Source organism: Scomber scombrus, chromosome 10 (genome assembly GCF_963691925.1).
Source record: "Scomber scombrus chromosome 10, fScoSco1.1, whole genome shotgun sequence".
In the NCBI taxonomy this organism is placed as follows: domain Eukaryota; kingdom Metazoa; phylum Chordata; class Actinopteri; order Scombriformes; family Scombridae; genus Scomber; species Scomber scombrus.
In genome coordinates, this window is record NC_084979.1 from 28867657 (window position 1) to 28893583 (window position 25927).

Genomic DNA, 25927 nt, shown 5'->3' on the forward strand with positions numbered 1-25927 from the left:
AACCAAAGAAGGTCTGTAATTAAAGGTTAAAGGTTTTTTTCCCCCATCTCTCGTTCACTAACACACTCACTGCTGTCTTCCCTTCAGCTCACTCTCAATTCCTTTTATTCTCTCACACTCACACTACCTACACATAGACTTTCTCTGTGTGTGTGTGTGTGTGTGTGTGTGTGTGTGTGTGTGTGTGTGTGTGTGTGTGTGTGTGTGTGTGTGTGTGTGTGTGTGTGTGTGTGTGTGTGTGTGTGTGTGTGTGTGTGTGTGCGTTATCCGTCCAGGTGCGTTACCTGTACATCATGTTCTCAGCTCGGCTCTGCCAGGCTTCAGACTGCAGGAAGTGACAGATGGAGCGTTTCTCTACCATCTTAAATTCATTCTTATAACAGCAGACAGTTTGTTTATATGCTGCACGAATATGAAAAAACATCCAGTTCACTGTATTTACTTTTTTTTACATTTAATTGTTGATGTCTAATTTTTTTTTCATGTTTAAAGAACATTTGTCTGCTGAACTCTTAAATGTTTTTTTTAGATCATGTTTGATTATCTGAAGGTCTCCTCTCACATCTTATTTTATTTCTATTATCTGGATAAATTCAGTATGTATTAATATGTCAGGTTTTTGGTTTTGTGGCTGAATTAAATATTTGACAAATAAAATATAATCAACAGTGTATTTAAACATTTCACCGTCAGCTTCGCTTCTTCTTTTAAGACATTAACATAAACATTTTTAGCTTAGTAAGTTGTTTTCAACACGTTTGACTGTGTGTGTGTGTGTGTCTTATGTGTGTGACCTGTTACCTACATTTACCCAGAACACCTTTTCTTTCTCTGCAGGTCTGTTGAGGCGTTTCCGTCTTTTCACATTAAAATGTTTCCATCCTTAGACGTGGAGATATGTGTGAGGCTGCACACCTGACAGGTAGGAGTTCCACCTGCTTCCTGCTTCCTGTTGGATCGTTGAACACCGTCAGAGCTGAGAGCTGTAACCAAAGCCGGCTTCATGCAGTGACTGATCAGATGTTTGATATAACTGTGGTCTTTTTATTTATTGCTTTTCTTTCTCTTTTTGATGTTCGAGTATTTGTGGAAATTCAGTTTTAGTGATTTCTTTTTAGTGTTTTGAGAATTACTTATTTTTCTGATATTTATATTTGGCTTGTTTTACCTTTTTTTTTATTTTACAGACAGTGTGATTTTTGTTTGTTGTTGTATATGAGTGGACCCCAGGAATACTAGCAACCACTTTGGGTCTTAATAAAGAATAGCAGGTGTGAAAGTGGTTTGTACTTCTCTGTTTTCATTGTGACTGTGTGAACACACTGTGGATTTTGTCCTCCATCACTTTACATTGAAAGAACATTTGAAGGTTTTAATAGTCAGTATGAACAGGAGGAATGATTACAGAGAGGAAAAAAACCTCTTTCACTGTTCATATGGACACCTGACTGCTGGTTTAACACACTGGAAAAAATGTGCTTTAACACTTTTGAAAATATGATGAATAAATCCATCTAAGGGTCTTATGATCTGGGCTATTTCCTGGCGAGAAGCAGAAACCCCCTGAGTCTCTTAACATGTTTTTTACACATGTAGTTTATGTATGAATTAAAAAAATAAGATATACTGTAACATGTTAATTACGTTGCTGCCTCACGTGTCCTGCATTGGTTGTGCTTATGTGTTTAAATCAATGTATTCATCGCAGTCAAAAATGACAATATTTGTAGTTTATGAGTCTTTATAAAGAACATTTAACCATTTATATGCCAGGTGTCATTATTCTGTTCTTGTTTTGTATATTCTGATTGTATTAATCAAATCAAATTAACCCTATGAGTCCACACAAGATACGATATTTTTATCATATTGTATTATAAGTTGTAATTCAGCACATGACCAGTGGGGGCAGTATCAGCAGAGTCCACAGCAACCTGCATTTATATGATCATGTGGAGCAGATATGTGATCACAGGGAGAGAAGTGTAGTCGTGTAGTAATGCGACATCAGCATTAAAGTCGCCTCCTTGAGTGTCGCCATAGTTTCTGTTCACGTTGTGCAAAAACTGAAGTTCACAAAGAAGATATTCTACTGTCAGTCAGGATGATTCGACCCTCATCTGTCCCACTGATAGATGAATTAATTCATCCTCAAACTGAACAAAAAAATACACAATAAAGTCTGTGAACATGACTTTGTGAACTTGTTGGTAAAAATTAAACATAACAGCAGTACGAAAGGTGGTTTGTTATCTTTGTATAGAGTCAGGCTAACTCATTCCACCTGTTTCCAGTCTTTATGCTAAGCTAAGCTAACACTTTTATCTAACTAATCAAGAAAGAGAAGAAGAGTATTCCTCAACGTGTTGAACTTTTTCTGTAAGTTGGAGTCTTGAAAGTTTTCAGTTTTTACCCTGAAACCATCTGATGATAAAACCTTTTTTTTTTCTTCCAACAATCATAATCTTAATTGTACTTACTTTATTTAACTAAATCTCAGCTCTCAAGACTAGATGACGGTTCAGGTGTGTGTGTGTGTGTGTGTGTGTGTGTGTGTGTGTGTGTGTGTGTGTGTGTGTGTGTGTGTGTGTGTGTGTGTGTGTGTGTGTGTGTGTGTGTGTTTATGCGTGAGGCTGCAAGTCAAACAGACGACCACAGATCACATCAGGGGACAACAAACGCTTTTAGTTAGAAAGAAAAATAAGAAAACAGGTAAAAACTAGTTTGTCTACAGCGACAGTGTATTGGAGTTTCCACTGAATTCCAACCAGAGTAAAAGCAGAATATTCATCCTCAATATTAGCAACTATGAAGTCACCACACACATCACTACTAAGTCTAGAAACACAACATGGCTTGGCTGACATGGTGGCTTCTGGCAAGACGCACAATATTATAGGCACTAAACTCTGGAACATGCAATATGGTGGCTGGTTACTGTAGTTTGTGCCGGGTCGAGTCCTGTGTTGTGAGTCGGTTCACAGAGGGACGTTTGATTTCAGACCAGGAGTCTGCTGCTGCAGAGTGACAGCATGCTAACAGGCTAACTGCACTGAGCAGACTGGGCGGCAGGCGGAGCGGCACGTACGCAGAGGTTGAAGGCTGCGTTCAGCCTCAGGTGAGAGATGCCGACACCTGCGTGACGTCACCGTGAAGCGACAAAAAGTGACATAGCGGACAAAGTCTATTCGAGGCACATATTTCTTTTTTTAAATCCAGGATGAAGACATTCATTCGGTTATTTTACTTATTTAAGGGGTGAAAAGCTCAATTTTGCCAACATAGTTGCTAAGGTGCTGGAGCCCCCCACCCCCTCCTCCTTTAGCCCCCTCACCTGTCAGGAGTGATGAGAACATGAAGGTACAAACACAGAAGTTTACTGATGTCAAAACCACTGAGTGAGCAGAAACTTTTCAGCAGCATCTGTAGGTTCAGATCTGAGAGCTCAGAGATGATTCATTTGAAATGTTGCGGCTTAATTTCATGATTTGGTTTATTGTTTTTTTTCAAGCTGTAAGGGTCACAGTTCAGTACGTAATGCAGGCCTGATCTTTGTGGATGTGTTACACAGTTTGACCACCAGGTGGAGCCTTTGAGCTGGTGGCAGAAGAAGACGAATAAATGCTCGGTCTGCTTGTTATAAGTGCCTTTTTCTTATTGTTCTGTAAAGTCAATTATATTTAAATATCGGTAATTGCAGGTTTTTGGTTGTTTTTCGGGCTTGTTTTTTAAGCATAGTTGCTAATTTAGGCTTGCTCCCTTTACATCAGGGCATTTCGAACCTATTTCATAAAGGTCCATAATGTGCCTGAAGGGTTTCATTCCCACCAAGCAGACACATTATGACCCTTTTATGGAAGGGGTTCGACGTGCCTGCTTTACGTCTAATGTTAAATAAAGTTCGACTGAGTTCCATCTAAATTGTCGAATATCGCCCCCTGCTGTCAGAACCCCGCGTGTACAAGTCGACATCAAAATCTTTAGTTATCGCAGCAGCCTTTGCTACATGTCGTCTCTTTTCTCTACATGTAATCCTTCTTGTCTCTCTCCACTATATCTAACAAAGCAAAAATGCCTTAAAACATAATCTTTAAAAAAAAAAAAAAAATACAGGTGACAGTCTGAGTGAGATGTTTCACATTACAAGTACATGATTGATGAAGTTTCTTTAGCTACTTCGCAGCGACCCTACACAAGAAGGGACAGGATGTTTGTATTGCTGTTCAGATCGTAAAGCCCCCTGAGGCACATTTGTACTTTGTGATAATTGGACAACACAAAATAAAAACTGATTTAACTTAAGCAGCAGAGAACTGTTGTTCAGTCTTGAGTATTTGTGAATAAATGATTAATCTCCTACAGAAATCTCTCCCTGGACACACGCTCCACCCTACAGAGGTGATCCTGAATGTCATGTAAGTACCCACAAGTACTAAAAATGAGAAGTACTTGATTAAAGGCTGAATACCCCACAGCAGCTGGACTGCGTGTGAACACTTTGTACCTCAAAGACTTGTTAGTACCTTAAATTTTACGAGTTTTCACACAGAGTCCGTCAGGTATCAATGTGGAAGAGGTGGGGAATGGGGGGAGGGGGGGGGGGGGGTGGAATGCTAATACTGCCTGAATAATAATCTGTACATGAAAATTTACAAAACGATATTGCTGACAGTATCTGATCTCACATATAGCATCTGTTGGGCAAAACACAGCTGCTAACATTCAGACTGATTGAGTCCTGCGTTAAAACGATGCAGAGGGTTATTTAAGGTACAGATAAGACAGGAAATATGATTTAGGTAGTCGCGTTTGAGTGACAGATCAGTGGATTTTTGGGGTATTGCATCACTGGACTGCCTACATTGAAATGGAGAGCCAAATTTCTCGACACTTAGCCCTGAAAAAGGTCATGTTTCTGATATGGGTGATAGATAAATATCGATAAGAGTGTCACGTGATAATACTCGGTGATCAAAGCTCTGCTGTTACTGTAACTTGACATCAATTCAAGAGCACAAAGAAGCTTGTTTTTCCCCTCTCTCCAATTATTTTTCTCATACTTGCTCTTCATTTTCATGTTGACTGTGTATTTGAAAGATGAGAGTTCAAACATCTCTCCTGGAAGCTCTCAAATCTTGACTTACGGACTAAAGTTTAGTTTTCTGCTCACTGAATAGTTTTGTGTTGCCGTCTCCAGCAAATCTAAACCCACGTGAAGCTGAACCGGACCTCTGTCAGGGTTTTTTTTTCTTTTCCCTTCCTGCAGAACATCATCACCAACATGGCCGACAGTAATAAAAAAAAAAACCCCAGCGAGGTCGAACCTCTGCGTATGTGCAGCTCCGGGTTTGAAGGCCTGCAAGGGTCTCCGAGCGACATGCAGGCGGTTGATTGTACAAACTGGAGGAGTGCAAACTGTTCCAGACATTCAACATGAAGACACAATAAAAATGAGTCAGTTTTCCCACTCTTTCATTAAGACTGAAACTAAAATAAAGCTACCGTAAAAGTGGGTTTGGTTTGATATTAAAATGCGCTTCCTTTGGAAACAAAAAGACTACCAAAACAAACAGATTCAATACAGACCAGAATGGAAGAATCTCTAACCTGGAAGAACTCGCTGCTTTTTAAACATTTGAAACTTCTGGAGGTTAATCTCTCATTAAACTTATCTGACTCGTCCGTTTTTGTTTTTATTTTAGGCTGTTTTAGTGTCTTTGAAGAGGAATCAAGAACACTTCAAGTTGTTCAAATATTTAAAATAGTATTTAAAGACTTAACTTGCGGATGAGGTCTGTGTGGAGTGAATTTGATTTTTAAAAAACAACAACTACAATAAATCAGATTGGCTACCTGTAGGGGGCAGTCTGGAAGTGGATGGAAAAAATTACGACCCTCCTTTTTTTTATTTATTGTGGGTTTTAATGGAAAAATAAGGAGGAAAAAACGAAAAGTGAGATTTCTAAGAAACCAGTTTAAGGTGCAAACCACCACCTCTGAGGCTTTCAGTAAGGGAGTGTCAGTCAATAAGAGGAGTTTTTAGTAAGAGACCGTCAGTCGAGAGCAGAGACTTTAAATAAGGGACTGTCAGTCAGCAGCACAGCAATGAATAAGGGACTGTCAGTCAATAATATCAGAGTTTAAAGCTGTATAACGGAGACAAAACAATAAACTATCAAAATACGAAATAAAAAAAACTGGTTATATTCCGGAAGCAACGTTTCGTTCAGAGTAATGTGTTGTTAAGCGTTGGTTTTTAGTTCCAAACTACTCCCCCCCCCCCTCCCCATGGAGACTAGCGGGACACAACAGCTGCCTTTTGATTATATATACACACACACTTTTTTTTTTTTTTTTTTGTATCGATTTTTCCTTTTCGTTTTGTTTTTCCTATAAAAAGACACTATCCGTTCTTCTCTTCTGCTGTCCCTCAGCGCCAGCTTCGGCTCTCAAATCCACAACTTTACAGAGTCTCCAGACAGAATCAAACGGAGTAGAATCTGAGAACGTCCTACCAGCTGTGTGACGCTATCCTTCTATCTGAAAACAGTGTAAAAACATGAATCCTCCATGGACAGCCCAGTCACACTCCTCTTCCACCTGGTGCTGACTCAGTCAGTCCACCGATCAGTCAGCCTGTTCATCAAGCCCGACCAATCAGCTGACTCTCTCGCTGACGGCAGTCCGTGACTCTACGGTCTCTTCACGGCTGGGGCAGGGAACGGCGGACTGGGGGACGATGTCTCTGAGCTCCCTGCCCTCACCTGCTGCCTCTGGCTCCGCCCGGAGTCTGGCCCGCCCCTCCGCCCCCGGCACAAGACCAACTCCGGCCCCGGTTCCTCCTGGAGGACCAGAAGCCATTGAGCCGGGAGGTCTTGAGGTGCTGTTTGACCCTCTTTCTCCTCCTAAAATCTCTCTGCTTTCCGATGATGCCACCGCCAGCCCCCCTCTCCCCTCCGCGCTGACTTCCCGGCTTGGCAGCAGGCTTCCTCGGCCGGGCCGCGTGGTGCTCAGGTCTTGGGGCTGTTCGCTCTGGTTTTGCTGAGACGGGACCGGATTGGGTCTATTTAGGCTGACAGACGGTCGGTGTGGCGAGAGATGCTGCAGGTGGGACCTGGCGAGCTGTGGGTGGGGCCGCGGCTGTGTTTGAATCCGCTGAAAGTGTGGTTGTGCTTGGGACTGGGACTGGGGTGGTCTAGGTTGGGAGAGAGACTGTCTGGGTTGTGGTCTGTATTGAGTCTGAACTTGGTGTTGCGAAGGGTGCCTTGTCTGCGGTTGAGGCTGTGCTTGATGCCTGGATTGCAGGTGAGGCTGAGGTTGGGTTGGGGTCCTGGACTGGGTTGGAGGCTGAGTTTGGGATTGGGACCTGGACTGTGGTTGAGGCTGAGTTTGGACAGGGGTTCTGGACTGGAGTTGAGGCTGAGATTGCGCTGGGGTTCTGGACTGGGGTGGAGTCTGAGGTTGGGCTGGGGTCCTGGCTGTGGGTTGGATTTGAGGCTGCATCGACTGCCGGGGTTGGGGTTGAGACAGTTGTTTGAGCTGAGTTTGCGGTTGAGACGGGTGCCTGGGCTGGGTCTGAGGTTGGAGTGCTGTGGCGGACTGGGTTTGCGGATGTTGATGCCTCGTCTGGGGCGGATGGACGTGCGAGATGGATGGGGACTGAGAACGGTGTGACTGAGGTGGAGCATGCTGGGTTTGGACAGGCTGTGATTGAGCTTTTTGGGGGTAGGCCTGGTGCTGACTGTGGGTTTGGGACTGGGGTTGTTGGGGCCGTAGCTGTGGTTGGGTATGCTTGGTAGGAGAGGACTGGGGTGCAGGGTAACGAGGCTGGGCTTGAGGCTGACTGGGGGACTGTGGTTGGGGACGGGGTTGGGGCGGGTGGCGTGGTTGAGGTGGAGGATGCCGAGGCTCAGACAGGGACTGAGCAGCAGACTTGGATTGGGATTTGGGAGGAGCTTGCTGGGATTGTTGGGTGGTGGGGTGTAACGGTGTAGTCTGCGGCTCTACTTCAGGTCTGGCCTGGCTGGAGGAAGCAGGAGGAGGAGGAGGTGGTGGAGGAGGAGGGGGAGGAGGAGGAGGAGGAGGTGGCTGATCTAATGTGGAGGCAGAAGACTGTTGGTGTCGATGATGATGATGGTGATGGTGGTGATGGTGGTGGTGTTTGTGAGGTGGCCGGTCCTTCCGTTTGTGGCTTTTTGATGGACTAATGCTACTGCTGCTGCTGCTACTCCTTCCTCCTCCTCCTGCTGCTCCTCCTCCTCCTTCTCCTTCCTTTTCACCTCCATCTTCACCTACGTCCTCTCCTTTGCTTCCTCCGTCTCCTGCTGCGATCCCCGATTTCTCCTTGTGCTTCCTCCCTTTATGCACTTTGTGTCCATGTGTTTGACTTTCCTCTGAACCAGTAGGCTGCTTCTGTGATTGTGACTGGCTCTGCTCGGAAGGGGCGGACTGAGGCTCTGAGGTTGGGGGTGCTCCTTCCCCCGTACTTCCCTCCCCCCCACCTGCACTAGACCTCCTTACAGTCTCAGTTGTCGTAGCTGCTGGAGTCTGAACGCTCTCTGGCTCCTCTATTGTCTCTCTGGTTTTGCGTTTTTTGATTGGCAGGGCTGTTTCCTGGACGACAGGTTTGGTGGAAGACTCCTTGGCCGCTCTCCGTTTGGCCTCAGCGGCCAAGATGGCGGCTGCAGCGTAGCTCCCTACTGTTGAGCTACCAGAGGTTGATGCTGCAGAGGAGGATGCCACGGCAACAGTTGATGCTGCTGTGGCGGAGGCTGGTTTCCTGCCCCGCTTTTTGGGGGTGGTCTGTGGTGGAGCCGGAAGTTCTTGTTCTGATTTCCTCTTCCTGCCAGGACGGGACTTGGTGGACACCTGGGCAGGAGACACCACCTGCAGGGGAATCAAGAAGTAGCATTAGCATCAGCATTTTTTAAAATTTAAACAGCAGTAATTATAATTGCTTGACATTTTCAGGTCTGCCTTCAGAGGTAACCACCAGAGCTGATTGCTGAAACGTTTTAACCTTCAGTTCCTCCACGAAACCAAACCCAGAAAAAACTGGCTGGTTTGAAGTGAGTGTTATAAAAAAACAGCTTCTCTCTGGTAAGATTCTCCACAGTAAATTATAGTGTATAGCGTTTCTTTTCCTAATGTAGGGTAATTTTGTAAATAACAGTTTTTATCACACAAAGTAGTGTCTTCTGAGTGACATTTTGGTTGCAGCCAGTACCCAAAATTTCAGGCTTCAGGGTTTCTCTTTATTAACCTGTTCTCCCTGATCTGAGCAAAAAGGGATTTTATTTTGTCCTCCACCCTGCCCCCACAGGGATATCAGATGCCCAAATCATCTCGACTGGCATCTTTCAGCATGAAGGGACTCTTTTCAATTATAGGGCAGGAACCTCAGGGTAATTTTACGGGGCTTTGACTGTTGGCACGTGTCTCCATAGCAGGAACCGCCCCTGAAAGACAATCTCCTGGGATTTTTACGGGGGCACTGATCACACATCTGAACGACAGGTTGAACATACCTTTGAGGCAGTGGAGGTGGTACCAGTGGTGGACTCTGCCTTGCTGAAGGGCATCTTGACCAACAGTTTACCCGGAGTTTTCTCAACCACACGCTTCATGGCCACGCCCTCCGTTGCCTGGCGCATCTTTCCGCTGCCTAAACACAAAGAAACATAAACACATATACAAAAAAAAAAACACTAAAGAAAACAAGAAACACTAGTGAACACTGCTAATTGTTGAGTTTAAAGGTATACTATGCAGGATTTGTCAGTTAGTGCTTGACAGTGATGTCACCTGGTCGCTACGGTACGAGTTCTGGCCATGGATGTATGAAAAGAACTTGATCCAGCTTCAGGGGCCGGGTCGAGGTCATTCCTATGAAAGCTGCTCAGTGGCGCACGAAGCCAAAAAAAGTTCTTCCCTTTCCGCATCGTTGGGCCCATAGTGCAAGCGCACTAGCGACTTCAGCTCGTCAAGCCAACAACTTCTAGTTTAGCACTCCAGCTAACTTCAATGAGGATAAAACGTTGTAACTGTGCAACTCTTCTGAACTTCTGAAATACAATCAAATCGTGATAATAAAACAAGTAAAGTTGTGACACTCAGAAAAACTCATCTGCGGATTTACAGCCGTCTCTTTCACAATAAAAGTCTATGGTGAAAAGTCTTTATGGGCCCAATAGCACTTGTTGTTGTAGTTACACAGTTTGGCCACTATGTTGAATTGGCTTCAAAGCTCAGCGCTCTTCCTATGGGCTTGGTTCTGACCTCCCACCTGTGCACTGTTATTGGTTGGAGGATACACACCCACTGTCCAAAGGTTGATGCCCACAAGAGTCCCGAACACATCAAATGAGGAGAAAATAAGAAAATACAGGCTCTCTGCAGATAAATACACCACCACACACTTCTAGTGGGTCATAAGCTTGTCATTGCTTTTTAGGACAATCCTGCGTAGTATACCTTTAAATTGAAGACTACTGACAATGTAATGACAGTTACATTTTTTTGTGTAAGTGGTTGTGTACCTTTAGGCCTGCCGCGGCCTCGCCCCGATGGTTTAACCACTTTTGGTTTCTTGGGGGGCCGCTTCTCACGTCGGGAGGGGCTTCCACGTCCGGTAACAGTGAAATCAAAATCGTTGGGGTCAGTGGTTGTGTCCCCAACCTTCTGGAAGTAGGCGATGAGCTCCACCTTGGAACGAAACGCCTTTCCCTCAGAGCTAAAGAAGAAAGGGAGTAACAACAAAATATCATCGTTAATACAGTTTTTACTCACGGAGACCATCAGAGCAGCAGGTGTGGGTGTGGCTCACTTGATCAGGTAGACATCGAACTTCCCCGCTGAGCGTCCAGATTTCCTCTGCTTGAGTTTGCGGGTCCAGCCTTCAGGCAGCGACGGGTCATCGTACAGTGGCCCGCGGTCCCGAATGATGGAGCGCCGCTGCCTGGGAGAACCCGCAGACTCACTGCCGGCCGCTGACTCTGACCCCGGCTCCGACGGGCCGGCCACTGGCTCCGAACCCTGCAGAGAGGGAACGACATCAAACCAGCTTCTCATCCCCAACAAGTTAAATAAGGAGTACATTGTTTGATATGTGGTAAAGAATCATGGATGTATTATAAGAGCTGGATATCGGACCAAAAAGGTCACCCATTCAGTCCGATAAGAATTGCTCGGCTGGAGCATACACCAAAAAAAATTTCTAGCGTCCGGGTTTGCTTTCGCGATATGTGTCCCACTGCACATGCTCAGTAGTGTTTCCCCCACTGGCTCCGCCCATGAGGTCCTACTCGGCCCACAGACTTTACATTGTGATGACGTCACTAATTTTTAAATTGCTTTTTCTCTGCTTGAGGAAAGTTTTAGAAATATAAAACCTCCATGAATTAAAAACCAATAATAAAAAAAGTCATAATTGGAACGCCTTGGTAGCAGAGTGGTTACAGTGCATGCCACATATATACGCAACGTCCCTGGTTCGATTCAGCATCTCCTCTTGTTTCCTGTCGGCCTCTCTGCCGCTAACTTACTAAATAAAGGCAAAAAAAAAAATCCCCCCAAAAAAAATCATAAAAAGAAAAAAAAGAGTCATAATGGAGTTTGTCTGCAGTTTGAGGTTTAAAGACATCTTTTTTACAATGGTGGTCTATGGGACAAATGCTTATTGGGCTGCTGCAATACCGCAAGTGACCACTGGGAAAAATCGGCTGATGTGTGAGTGGCGGCGCCCCAACATCTCCTAAAAAAAATCCATGTAAAAAAATCCACAACTCCACCTGTCTGACTCCTTCGTGCAGTTAAAGCTGTCCGCTCCACCTTTCCTTACCTGGCTCTGTGACTCCACCTCTGCGCCAGCCGCTGTCGAGGCGGTGCTCTCCGCCCCCTGGTCGGCATGGCGACGTTCCCTGCGAGCCTTCTTGGTCTTACTGTGTGACCTGGCTCTCTCTCTGGTGGGAGGCTGGGGGTCGACAGGTTCGTCCTCACCCTCTTGACCCTCCTCTCTGTGGAGACAGACGGCATCGACTTCTGTTAATTTTCCAAAATCCATCAATAACATCGACTATAGGTAGAGATCAGTCAGGTGTGTCGTAGTGTGAAGGTATTAGGCCCGACCGATACTGGACTTTAGGGGCCGATGCGGATACTGATATCAAGGAGCAATATATTGGTTGATAATGTACAGAATAAATGTGGTACTTGTGGCAAAGATGTGTAATGGAGGCCGCAATATTTTACAGTTTGACAATGTTATTGTATAAAAATGACAACAGAAACAACAAAAAAACAAACACTCACAGAACAAAAAAAAAACTTAAATTAAGATGAAAGGATCAAATATACCAAAATGCTGCCTATATAACTTTATTTAAAAATATTGGCACATATCGGACAACATATTCACCGATACCGTCAATATCGGCTGACTGATATATCTGTCGGGGCTCTATAAGATTATAACATATATAAAGTGTTTCCCACAGACTTTTGAGAGACTGTGGTGGTTGGACCTCTGTCCGACTCTCTAAGGGAGTCCGGCTCCCCTGGGAGAACATTTTGTACATTTTTAAGTCAAATGCATCATTCTGGTTCACTCTGAGAGAAATATTAAGAGGTTATATATGCAAAAAAAATAAATGTGTGCAATGAAGACATAAATTTCACCAGTTCATAAATGTTCCAAAGAAACCATCAAAAAAATACTAACGCCTGTATTTCAGCTCTGAAACTAAAAACGCAGAAGTGATTATCCAAGTTCAACTAGTTCATTACTGAGGAACATCTTTCAGTAAATATCTTTTTCTACATTGTTTCAAGTTCGCGTTGTGTTTTTTCAAATAACTAAACTACAAATTAACGGCACAAATTTAGACAATGATGGGCTGCAGACCTCTATATAATTAATGGGAAATTCTGTAAATATGATATAATGTATATTATATTTTTCTCATGTGAACAACTGAGTGAATGTTTAAAAATGTGCTAAAAGGCTGAAACTCTGACTGCAGGCGAGTAACAGACCAAAACAGTGTATAAATCAGTTTGCCAGAAGTACAGTGAAGCTTTTATTATGAAGCAGCTGCACTGAGTGTTAAATTTACAAAAAATGATAGTGTCCCTGAACGCACCACCAACAGGAAGAGCTTTCACTCCACATCAGCTCTGAACCACATGACCCTGTGATGATATCTTAAACTTTAACTTTAAACACTAAAGCAGACTAATCAATAACCTGCTGATTAATAATCTGCAGCACTTTTAAAACTGATCTTTAATAGAAATAATCTGAAGTGTGCGGCCTCCTGGAGGACAGATCAGTCTAAAAACGGACGTGCGGTCCAGCTGTTCCTCCTGATTCTGCTTTAAACTTCACACCTCGGCTGTCATGTGAGCCCGCAGCGACAGACAGCGTGAGAGGGTTTCAACACTAGAAAAACCAGCAGGAGGCCCCGATGCACGCTCTCATAAACAGGAAGTGATGTTTACAACACCGAGACAGACTCACTACAACAGCTGATGTCTGACAAAAAAAGAAAAAGGAAAAGAAAAGAAGAAACATACTGACACATCGTCTCTGTTACTCCTAATTTATTATTTTTAGACACCAATCAGAAACTGAAACATACCGCTGCAATTAAAGTGACACCGCTCTGTTTTCTGACTGTATTTTATATTGTATTATTATGTTTTTATGTCTTATACTTGGCTGAATAAATCCTGTCAATCTGTCTTATTTCCTTCATTAGAGTTACAACAAACAGATATTTTCATCATCAATTAATTTGTCATATATTTGTTCAACTAATCTGATGATCAATTAAGAATTTCAACACTAATAATAATGTGGGAGTTAAATTATTCTGGTTTCTGTTGTTGTGAGACGTCGTTTATGTAAAAATAATAAATAATAAATAATAAATAAACTGTGTTGAGTTTTGCTTTGAAACGAAATCTCTTTCACTTCCACTGTATTAATGTGGAGGCCGAAGCTATCAGATCAGATACTATCTGCATGGTTAAATACCAGTTAGAGGCCTGTGGATAAAAGAGTTTTTCTAATTTGAGTGAACTGACCCTTTAACAGGACAGAGAGTCATTTTTACATCAATCAGATTGTGAATCAGATCCTGACCTTTGACCTCCGGAGGTTAATCTGTAGTCAAAACAGATATGTGAGACTTTTTTTTTTGTGTATTGACTGTAAAAATCCTGAAAGATAAAAAATATATAAAACAACTACGTTAAGATCTGCAGATAAATATGAGGGGTGGTGAGATGATTAATGGGAGAGGAAAGAAGAAACAACTAAGTTCTGATACACAAATGTGTTTTCAGTTTTTTGGACTTTTTCTCTAATCTTTGATTTTTGCTGAAATATTGGATCATTTGAACATTTATTGAAATGAAACCATGTGATTTAGATTTTAGAGGGAAAATCTGAAATCTGATCCCGACTACACACTGCTTTTTGGTTTCATCTTTAACCTTCGTCTCGTCATCCTGGGTTAAAATGACCCCGTCTGTTTTGACTGTTCCTTCTTTCTTTCCTTCCTTCCTTCCTCCCTCCCCCCTTCTCTCTTTCTTTCCTCCCCATTACCTTCCTTCTTTCCTCTGTCCTTCTTTCCTTCCTTCCTCCCTTCCTCTTTTCCTTTCTCCCTCCCTCCCACCTTCCTTCCATTCTTCCTTCCTTCCTCCTTTCCTTCCTTCCTCCCTCCTTTCCTTCCTTCTTCCTCCTTTCCTTCCTTCTCCCTCCCTTCCTCTTTTCCTTTCTCCCTTCCTTCCTCTTTTCCTTTCTCTCTCCCTCCCTCCCTCCTACCTTACTTTCCTTCCTTATTTCCTCCGTCCTTCCTTCCTTTCCTACTCCCTTACTTCCTTCCTCCCTCCTTTCCTTCCTCCCTTCCTTCCTTCCTTCCTTAACTCGAGGACAACAGGAGGGTTAACAATGTGTTGTATTTTAAAAGCTTGTTATATTATCCATTGTGTCAAATCTTCATCTGAAAAGTAACTAAAGCTGTCAAATAAATGTAGTGGAGTAGAAAGTATAAAGTAGCATCACATGGAAATACTCAAGTAAAGTACAATTACCTCAAAATTATACTTCAGTACAGTATTTGAATAAATGTACTTTAGTCTCCAGCTGGATCGAACCCGACCGATTGTGGATTTTTTAACCTTTTTGTGTAATAAAAAATTCAGCAGTATCAACGCCTGACCTGTTACGGCCTCACGTTAGTTAAGTTAGATTTTTTTTTGAGACACAAGGATGTAAAAGAAACAACATTCTGAAAAAGTAAATATTAAACAAACACAGTACAGTTTCTATTTTTAATCATTTAAATCCACGTAACGAGTCTTTAAAGTCATCCGGGTTTATTCTGTGATTCTAACGTCTTGAGGAGGATTAGTATTTTAGTATTTAGTTCTTTTTTTCTTTTTATATGTTTAAAAGCCACAGAATAAATTAAATAAAACTGTATGGATTATCTCCTGACAGTGGAGAGAATTAACAGAAGCATTTAAATTGTGATTGTGTGGATATTAAATGTAAAGACTTTTTTTTTTTAAGTGAAAAAGAAAAGAAAAATAATTCACTAAGGTAACGTGAGGACACCTTAACAAAGACTTAACTTTAAAAACCTTGTAAGCTACCTTTGAGTTTTATTTAGATTCATATTCTGCATTTTTTGTGTCTTTGCGTCCAGTTAATTATTTAAATTCTTCCATTAAATAAATAGTTTTTTTGTATAAATTTAAAGAAAGAAGACTCCTCTGTTTAATCATTCATCCGCTGGATTAACGCCCAGACATCGTGCTGCATTCAGGAGCTACCAGGAGTGTGGGAGGAAAAAGAAAACACATGCCAAACTTCAACTACGTGAATGTGCTCAAAGTCCAGATGTCGGACGTTTTCCACCTGCACTTGAACACAACTTTAAAGCAACATTATAAAGATTTCAAACAACTCAAAAGTCAAACAACGAAATTTTTACTCTTCGTATTTATGAGTAAACGTCGTCGTCTTGCCGTAAGGAACGTCTCAACAGACTAACGCTAAATGCAAATGAAAATGTGAACACTGACTTACGCTGCGTGCCTTTTAAAAGAAGACGAAATATGTCTTTATTAGTCCCACAATAGGGAAATTTACATTATTGCAGCCGAAAAGTGGAGAGTAAAGTAAAGTCGGAAGTTGGTTTGTGTTTTGTTTTATTAGTTATTAGTTACTATTAGTTAGCGCTTGCATTCATATTTACTGTGCTGTTGATATAAATTGTTGTGTTGCTGCGTGACGTAGAGAGACTTTCATTTCAGATGTTTTACAGACTTCCTCTTTCTGCTCGACGTCGCTGAGGTTAAAATCCAAAATATCACCATCTAACAGAGGTTGCGGGGTTTTTTAGTATCACCAGTTCATCGTCGGCTGCACCGTTAGCTTCTATTTCCACCTGGTCTGTGGTCTGCTCACCGATGAGTCATGTGACCATAAACACGCTTCACTGACTACACAGAGACAGAGTTCAGTCTGTGAAGTGTCTCCGCTCAAATTCAATTTAAAAAGTCCATTTTGCGATCATAGGCTGACATTGCGATGAGATGAGATTAATCGTGCAGCTTTAGTTAAGATGTATTTTTCCAGTTGTCAGTGACTAAAAATTGTTTTTTATTAAAAGGTTGTTTTATTGAGGGAGTGAAGACAGTTTTTGGGTTTTCTCTTTTTTTCTTTTTTAGTGTTTGTTTACTCAACCGAAGCACCTGTTCCTGTCAACGAGGCCAGAAGTTGAAACGATGTGAATGAGGTTAAAAGTTCACAAATAAAACACAGATTTATTATATTTATATTTAAAGGTGGATTGTACGAATCTAATTTAAAACCTGCAGAAATCTGTTTGAACTAATAATTAATAATTAATGACTTTGATCTCATTAACATCAAATTAAAAACACTTATTTATACATTATGGAAACATCCCAACATCTATTAGCAACTGCTTTGTATAATTGTATTTCATCGTATTTATTTTATTTCTTATTTTCCTTTTATTTCATTTTTTTTATTGTTTATTTATTTACATATATATTTTATATTTGTATGATTTTTTATTCTCTTTTCTTTCTTATTTTCTTTTTATTCATTGTTTTGCTCTGGTTTTCCTTTTCTGTGTTTTTAATTGTCTCAAGTGTAAATAAAACTTACAAAAATATTATGATTTAAACTCCTGATGCTGGTCGCTTCTTTCTCAATTTCACTATTTTCTTACATTTAACAGACCAAAGAACTTATGGAGTCATTAATAAAATACTCTGCAGATTAGTTAATGAGTTGGAGGTTGACTTGTGACCATAAAGAGCTTTTTATTTCATTTATGGAGATCTGAAGGAAGTCAAATAATCCTGTAATTAATGAGAAGAAGATAACAATCATCATTATTATTATTATTATTATAAGTTTCACATGCAGAGTTAAGTTTACCATGAATACTACTGGAACCCGACCAATAATTAATATTTTTGGGGGCTGTTGCCGATATTAGGGAATAAAAAAAATTACGATATCGATATTTATTGTCCGATAAAACCTCCGTATCTTTGACACAAGCGTTTGAAAAGCACATTTAAAGGATTATTACAAAAAGGAAAGTGTGTTTACGTCTATATCCTGAACACTTATTTGTTCATAATAATCCCTAAAATGTGGTTTTCAAATACTTGTAACAAAGATATGTAACAGAGGTCCTGATATTTTAGAGCTGAGAAAAAACTTTATTGTATAAAAACCACATCATCAGTGCACTGAAACAGTAAACTTAAATGGGGAATTTAATAATCATAATAATACATTTTTATTTGTAATGAACTAATCTCAAAGTGCAACAAGGTACAAGCATCAATGTAAACAATAAAAACATAAAACATCATAAAATAAGAATTAAAAAAGCAGCAAGGTAATTAAAAGTCAACGTTTCTGCAGAAAAATAAATGTTTTAAGTCTTTTTTTTAAAACTCTCAGCAGTCTGTGGCGCTCTCAGCTGGTCAGGAACAAAAAAAAACATGCATATATTAAACTTAATTTTTTTAAAAAGGGGTCACATATCGTACAACATATTCACAGATGCTGATATATCTGTGATAAATCAATATCGGCCGATAATATCAGCTGCCCCATATATATATATATATATATATAGGTCGGGCTCATGATGCTTGAATAATTTAACATTACCCCATCGTGGGACTCAAAGGAATATCTTATCTTAAATACTAGTTTATTTGATCTTATTATTGTTTTTTATTTGTTCTTTACTTGATATGTTTGCATGTAACTAGAGTTAGTCGTACTTATGCATAAACGTATGCATGTAAAAAAGGCAGAAGTGGTGTATTTATATATATATGTGTGTATGAACTGTGTATATACTCTATTGATAGTACTCTATCTTCTGTGCTTGTAGTTATTTAAGTACATCCTGTTCTTATCTCGCACCATTCAAGAAGCTGCACTTTCGAGCTTGTTGTTTTACCGCCGTGCAAAATGACAACAAAGTTCTTCTTTTCCATTCCTCTAATTCAATTATCGGCTTTTTAAAAACATTTTTAATTTAAATAATTAGAAAATATAATGCAAAATGTGCATTTCAGTTTGCAAGAGTCCAAAAAAAATAAGATATTTAGATTAATGTGAAATAAAACTGAAAAATCCGCAATTTAACACACACGAGAAGCTGCAACTAGAGTATATTAAGCATTTCTCTCTTCAAGAAAATACTCCAAATGATAAATAATCAGAATAGTTGCTAGATTAATTTTCTGTTAATAAATTAATATGTTTGTTCTGCTTTCTGTCCCGTTTTTATTATATTTAAATGATTTGTCGGCTGTAGCTGCTGCTGTATCGTTGTCATTTCCCCTTTTGAAGATTAAGAGTACTTAATCTCTCTCGATCTCTCACATCTATGCTGTGACCCCTCGCTGGGGTCTCAACCCTCAGATTGGGAACCACCGTGTGTGTGTGTGTGTGTGTGTGTGTGTGTGTGATGATGATGATGATGAAGCTGCAGGTGGAGATGAAGCAGCAGGAACAGGAGGTGAGAGGAAACTGGGCCACACACACAAACACAAACAAATATATAATGTTCACAGAGACACAGGTTCGAGTCCTGCCTGAAACACACACACACACACACACAGTGCCTTGCTCAGCAGCACCTGGGCAGCTTCAACCCACAGCGGCCTTTGCTGCATGTCGTCCTTTTTCTCTACATATAATCCTTCCTGTATCTCTCCGCTATATCTAATGAAGCCCCCTGAGGCACATTTGTACAACACAAAAAAAAAACTGACTTAAGATGTGTTATGATGATGATGATGGTGATGATGATGATGAAGCTGCAGGTGGAGGTGAAGCAGCAGGAACAGGAAGTGAGCAGTGAGAGGAAACTGGGCCACACACACAAATACAAATACACACATATATAATATATAATGTACACACAGAAACACACATATATAAAATACACATAGAGACACACATACACACACATATATATAATGTACACACAGAAACACAGGTTCGAGTCCTTTCCTTAAACACACACACACACACACTCCCTGGAGAGGAAACTGGGCCACACACAAACACACATATAATGTACACACAGAGACACAGGTTCGAGTCCTCCATGAAACACACACACACACAAAAAAACTGCCTTGAGAGGAAACTGGGCCACACACAAACACACGCACATATATATAATGTACACACAGAGACACACACACATATATAATGTACACAGAGAGACACACACACACACATATATATATAATGTACACACAGAGACACAGGTTCGAGTCCTGCCTGAAAAACACACACACACACACACACACACACTGCCTTGCTCAGCAGCACCTGGGCAGCTTCCTGCTAATGAGAGTGAGGGGGTGTGGTGGGGGGGCATATAACGGGATGTGTGCATGTGAATGAGGAAGGGTAGGAGGAAGGTGGAGGTGGTGGGAGGGGGGGGGGGGCAGCAGATAAAAAACACTCCGCCTGCTCTTCCATCACCATCACCATCACCATGAAAACACGCTGATCTGTGTTTGGCTAACGAGCTAGCAGCCTGTTAGCTTCCCGCCTGTCTGACGGAGGCGGGTGGGAACAGAACCGGTCACTTTGGATTGGTGGGGGGGCTCGGCTCGGGCTCAGGGTGTTTATATGACGGATACATCGCAGCAGCAACACCGAACCTGACTTCCCCACCCGGGGGGAGCACAAACGGGCTACAGCTAACGTCCGCTCCTGCAGCTAAAGTACAGACTTAGCAGTAAGTTGGTGACGTATTCCCGCTAACCCCGCTCCGCTGAGACAGGCCGGGCCAGAAACCAACGCACTTTTACTTCGATAAAAACACACGACAGAAAAAAGCTCGTCGGCGGCATCGGCAGGGTTTAAAGGGAGGATAAAATGTAAGAAAAAAAAAACCTCACTTACAGTCTCTCCTCTCCGCTCTCCACGGCGGCCATTTTTATTTAAATAAATAATTTTATATTAAAAAAAAAAAAAAGGAAAAGCCTCCAAACATCTCTGTGCTCCCTCCTGCTGCTGCTGCTGCACCCCGCCCCCTTCTGACTCCATTTCCAACCGCCGTCAGTGTTTCAAACAACGCGAGATTTGCGAGGAGATTACTGTAGTGTAGAGCAAGGGGGGTGGTGTAATATCGCGAGATGTGAGCTCAGAGATGGTCACAGTGAGGCGTTCAAGGGTAAGGCTCTGAAATCTGTAAAAAGTAAAATCTGTTGTTTTTTTATTTTACACAGATTCTTTTTTTTATTGAGCTCAAATAGTTAAAGAAAAACCACAAAGTAAATATTAGATACGATAAGATAAGTTTATTGTCATTGCATAAGAACATATACAACAACATTTGGTTTAGCAGTCTTCCTCATTCATTAGCAGCAGCTCTATATAAATAAAAATGTAATAAATAAATAAATAACTTAGAATGCAGTGCCAAGTCAATCAATCAGTATTAGCTCACCGATACAGAATAAAAACATTAAAATCAGTAATGTTGATATTGTTAAAAATGTTTAAATAAAACAATAAATGGATATAGGGCTGGGCGATATATAGATTAAATCAAATATCACAATATTTTTGACCAAATACCTCAATATCGCAACAATATGTTATAGGGATGACTGTTGGTGCTTTCACAAATATATTTACACAATGAGATTTTTTGATAAATAATTATCAGTAATTTGATAAAAGATCAGCTAGAACAACCTGGTAAATTCACTAAATTACATCATTTCACTGTAATGCAGCCGTTAAAATCAGGAAAAGACAACACTTATGTCATATCACAATATTACGATATCCAAATTCTAAGACGATATCTAGTCTCATATCAGAATATCGATAGACTATAATATCGATATATTTCCCTGTCCTAAATGGATATATAAAATATAACATTATTGTTATATAAGGATTTACAAAACGCACTTATAGGAATGATTTTTCCTGTTTATGTTCTCTTAGTGTAGGAGATGTGTTAGGTTGTTGTATTTCATTGAACCTAAGCATTTTAAATTAATTTCTAAGATTACATTTTTTATTTTCCCCTTTAAAATAACACAGGGACAACCAACCTCACGATGGGGACGTATTTGACGGTTCATATTGAACAGAATCAGCTGAAGGAGAGTAAGACCACTTTATTCCTACCTGACACTTTAGGTTTCCATTACACATTATAAGGGAATCTTTTCAGTGTACACTTTATGAGAAATTCAAATGAAAGTTTAAAAAAAAATGTGACTACCAACCCTGCTCTCCCCTACACAATATACACATTTCTCACACTATCTACCATTAAAAACTAGATATAGGGGAGACCGGGGTTGGTTGTCACACTTTTTACTCTGGTGAGAATCGCTGATCATCAAAACATCTTTCAATAATCATTCCTACATTAAAGGGAAGATTAAGGCCTTGGCTTGAAATGGGTATCACTTTCACTTTTACAATTTATTGTAACAAGAAGTAATTAACCATCAAAGACACATTGGGACAACCAACCCAATCACTGTGTTGGTTGTCCCTGTAATTATCAACAGGGTTTCAGTAAAAAGTGATTTTAAAAAATACGTTTTTAGTTTTTACTAAAAGATAGAAACACCACTTTTTTTTTTTTTAAATGAACACCACCTTTATAATAGTACTCATCGATGCCCCATGTGTTTAAACCATGAAATTGAACCAGGTCATTATTGGGGCTTTTCCACAATACAGTTCTAGCACTACTCGGCTCGACTCGACTCGTTTTTTTTTGCTTTTCCACTAGGGATAGTAGCTGGTACCTGGTACTTTTTTAGTACCTGCTCTGCTGGTTACAAGCGAGCCGAGCCGGTACTAAAATGTGACGTCAACAGACTGCCGGCCACTGATTGGTCAGAGAGTCGTCACTGGAAGCGTCATGAGTCGTCCGACACAAGAATCAAACCCAGCATTTTTAAATACCGTCAACAGCGTTACAGCGATTTGTTTCTCTTCTCTTGCTTTGTGTGTGACAAAAAGCCACAAACAGCAGCAAGTACACCATCGCCTCAATGTCCTCCATTGTCCAGTGTTTGTGTCACGTATAAAACGAAGTCACGGCAGTTTCGCGCAGCGTTGCTATGACGACCCGCCCACGTTGAGTACTATGAAGTAATAGAAAAGGTCTGTCCTGGTACCAAACCAATCGAGTCGAGTCGAGCCGAGTAGTGCTAGAACTGTATAGTGGAAAAGCGCCATATTTGTTTGAATTAGCCTATGTAATGAAAAGGAATTTACAGTGCGACAGTGTGTGACAACCAACCCCCAAAGAAATGAGACAACGATCCCCAACCAACTTCTTGACAAACATTTTGAGCTAGCTACCACATGGCTTTAGCTTGCTAAATGCTTAAAATTGACTCAAAATCAAAGCTATTACCTTTTTGCTTTTTAATAAGTGTTTGATTTTTAAATGACTAATAACCATAGACTGTATATAAAATGGACGTAACATCCGTGACATCACCCATTGGTTTGTGGACTGCTGCTTGGAAGCGAATAGTTTCGGATCTGAGCAGCGCCATCTTGAAAATTTCAGGTGCATGCTGGGTAAAAAAAAACATGGATTCTACTTATATGGGCATCAGGAGGAGCATGAGGCGCCCTCCTGAACCTGTGAACCAATCAACCTGTCAATCACGACGTAGCCACGCCCTAATGCATACCCTGCTTTATCGTCACATATAAAATCAGGGAGGCCAAAATGTCCCAAATGAACATCATACTGCATTGAAGAAGGCTTTAAACTAGTGATTGAGACCATAAACACATTTTGAAAACGTTTACTGAGGTTATAAATCAAGCGAGAAGTTGGTGAATTCTCCATTGACTTGTATAGAGACGGAAGTCCTTTTGACACCAAAACGGTCGCCCACAGGTGGCCTTTTGATAGAATGCAGTTTTAAGTTACTTCCGCGTTCGCATCATTTCAGAGGACCAGAACTCCCCGCCTGCTAATAACCTACAAGCTTTTAATACAAAAAACAACACCAGCATGAAAATTTACTATGACCCTTAAAAATGACAAACTATCTCCTCACCTCAATGTTTTGTGTGTTTTCCACAAAATGACCAGTGCAAAAATTGGCAGGATGTTAGGCTGACTATCTGATATCGACATCATGTCACAGCGCCCTCTAGTTGTCTGTCTGTAATAAGCACTGTGACAACCAACCCCGGTCTCCCCTACACCATAAAACAGTGATTTAACTTCAAAATGTAAAATGAGCTGCTGTGTAAAGCAGTGTAAACTTGTGAGGTTGTGAGTCGTAAAAAAGAAAGTAATAAAGGGTTTTGGGTGATGATATATAGTGAGTCACCCACATGCGAAACTCACTGTGCATTCAGGCATTCCTCAACAAACCACAAACTCGCATATTGATCAATCTGACAAAAGGAAGGAACGTGTGTGTGTTGATGTGTGACGTTAGAATACAGTCAGGACTTTACGCTCAGCCATACTTCCGTAGGAACAGGGAAATGAGCAGCTTCAGTCAAAACTGAGAGAAAAACTTCATTCACTACTTCCTTTAAAAAAATAACAGTACAACATTCACTTCAAACTAAGGAACCAAATTATATACAGTTATATGAAACACACAGAATACAGTATGGTAAGTTATTTATCTCAGAAGAGGAAAAGGATGAAAGATGATCAGAACATGCAGCTCTCTGATTATTCATTCATTTGACTTTCATGTAAACAGAAAGGTTTACTGTGTGGTTACTCTGTTCTCACAGGACAATAAAAAGACACATATTAAAACTTTTTTTTTTTTTTTAAATGACCTTTATATCTACAAAGGGAAGCTACCCACGGATGTATTACAAGAGCTGAGAGGACGCCAACTCTTTTTCCCCTTTGTGGTATTGCACCTAAAAAAATCCCCCTGCAGCTAAAAGAGCATTCTCCCATAGCAGGTAAGGAGCTATGGGCTGGCTTTTGGGGCTGCAGCCTTGAATATTATATCAAAAGCCCCAAATCTATTAGGAAAAAATTTGTAAAAAATCTGGTTACGTGACTTTTTCTGAACCGTGACTTCAAGCAGCTGCTGACTGAAACTGAGAGAGTTTATAACAATTGGGATTAAAAGTGAAACTTCAGAGTGAAATTGAAAATAGACAGTCTAGTTCCTTATTGTTATTTATATATATGTGGATTGTTTATTTGGAAAATTGTTAATAAGGACCAAAATAAAAGAATCCACAACTAATGTTTGCAATAGTCATTCAATCAGGGTTCGAATTACAGGGGAGCTAAGGAGAGCTCGGCTCCCCTGAAAGTTAATTTTGAGGTTATAGTTTTAGATTTTCTGTACATTAAGGTTCCTGAAATTAATAACAATAGTAAAAATATATCACTGTGGTGTTTAATCGCTCATTATATCCCAATTCCTGAAAAATGTGTGTGATGTAGTGCTCAAATAACCATGTTTATGACACAGCGTTCAAGTAGTTAATAGTGTCTCTGTTGTTTTTCACAGTAACCGTGCAGCTGGCCGAGCATGTGACATTTAAAATATGACTCCCACAAAAGCCACAGAGTAATTCAAAAGTAAAAATATTGCCCTCGTCTCTGGGTGCTCTGTGATGCCCCATTGACGGCCATTGAAAAAACAGAGACTGTTGACAGGAGGCCTCCAACGGCAGACAGGCTCAATTATGACTCTTTCTATTAGGACTTTTTGATCCATTGATGTTTTATATTATGTAAAACTTTCCTCCAGCCGAGAACCGTGGTTTGTGAGTGGGTGGGGGAAACACTCCTGCGCATATTCAGTTGGCTGCGTGACATGGAAGCAAAACCAGAAACTAGAAAACTTTTGCCCCAGACGAGCATCTTTGGTTCGGTATCCAGCTCTTATCAAACATCCACGAGGCCGCCATGTTTCTACAGTAGCCCAGCACAGACAAACCAAACACTGCTGCTGATCATATTTACCCCAACTTTTCTTTACTTTGGAAAAAAATGTATTGTTTGGTTTCACTTGCAATTTTTATTTGATTAATTAGCTCATCATTTTATCCAAATTCTCTATTTATAGATCCAAATATATCCAGCGGAAAACCCCAAATTTCCCCGAGCTTACAGCTAATATCAAACAATCCATTTCCTCAATCTCATAATGCACAATGTTTTTAAAAAAGCTGTAACATTTTCATAAACATGCAGGTATTTCACAGTTTTAACTGATAATTAGTCTTTATATAACCACAAATAATTCATGAATTAACTCATCAGTCATTAATAAATTGGTGATTAGTCCTTGATGAAGCTTTCAGAGAGCAGAGAGAGTGTATTCTTGAGTTTTT

At 40.7% G+C, this 25927-nt stretch overlaps 1 protein-coding gene across 1 annotated transcript; it reads right to left on the reverse strand.

The window, feature by feature from the left end:
- Positions 1-6307: 6307 nt before the first annotated feature.
- Positions 6308-20612, reverse strand: mecp2 (methyl CpG binding protein 2). The gene is made up of 6 exons (XM_062427477.1): positions 20501-20612; positions 11840-12014; positions 10826-11034; positions 10539-10732; positions 9528-9664; positions 6308-8886 (listed from the first exon to the last, which is right to left on the reverse strand). Exons 1-6 carry the CDS (start codon positions 20530-20532, stop codon positions 6658-6660), a joined length of 2976 nt encoding a protein of 991 aa, XP_062283461.1. The 5' UTR covers positions 20533-20612; the 3' UTR covers positions 6308-6657.
- Positions 20613-25927: the final 5315 nt, after the last annotated feature.

What these genes read in the sequence shown, in the direction of transcription:
- mecp2 (XM_062427477.1), bottom strand. Translation starts at nt 20,532, where the DNA reads ATGGCCGCCGTGGAGAGCGGAGAGGAGAGACT. An exon ending in AGGTGGAGTCACAGAGCCAG is followed by an intron (nt 11,035 to 11,839) that starts GTAAGGAAAGGT and finishes CCCTCTCTGCAG; the next exon opens with GGTTCGGAGCCAGTGGCCGG. An exon ending in AGGCCGCGGCAGGCCTAAAG is followed by an intron (nt 9,665 to 10,538) that starts GTACACAACCAC and finishes CTTTGTGTTTAG; the next exon opens with GCAGCGGAAAGATGCGCCAG.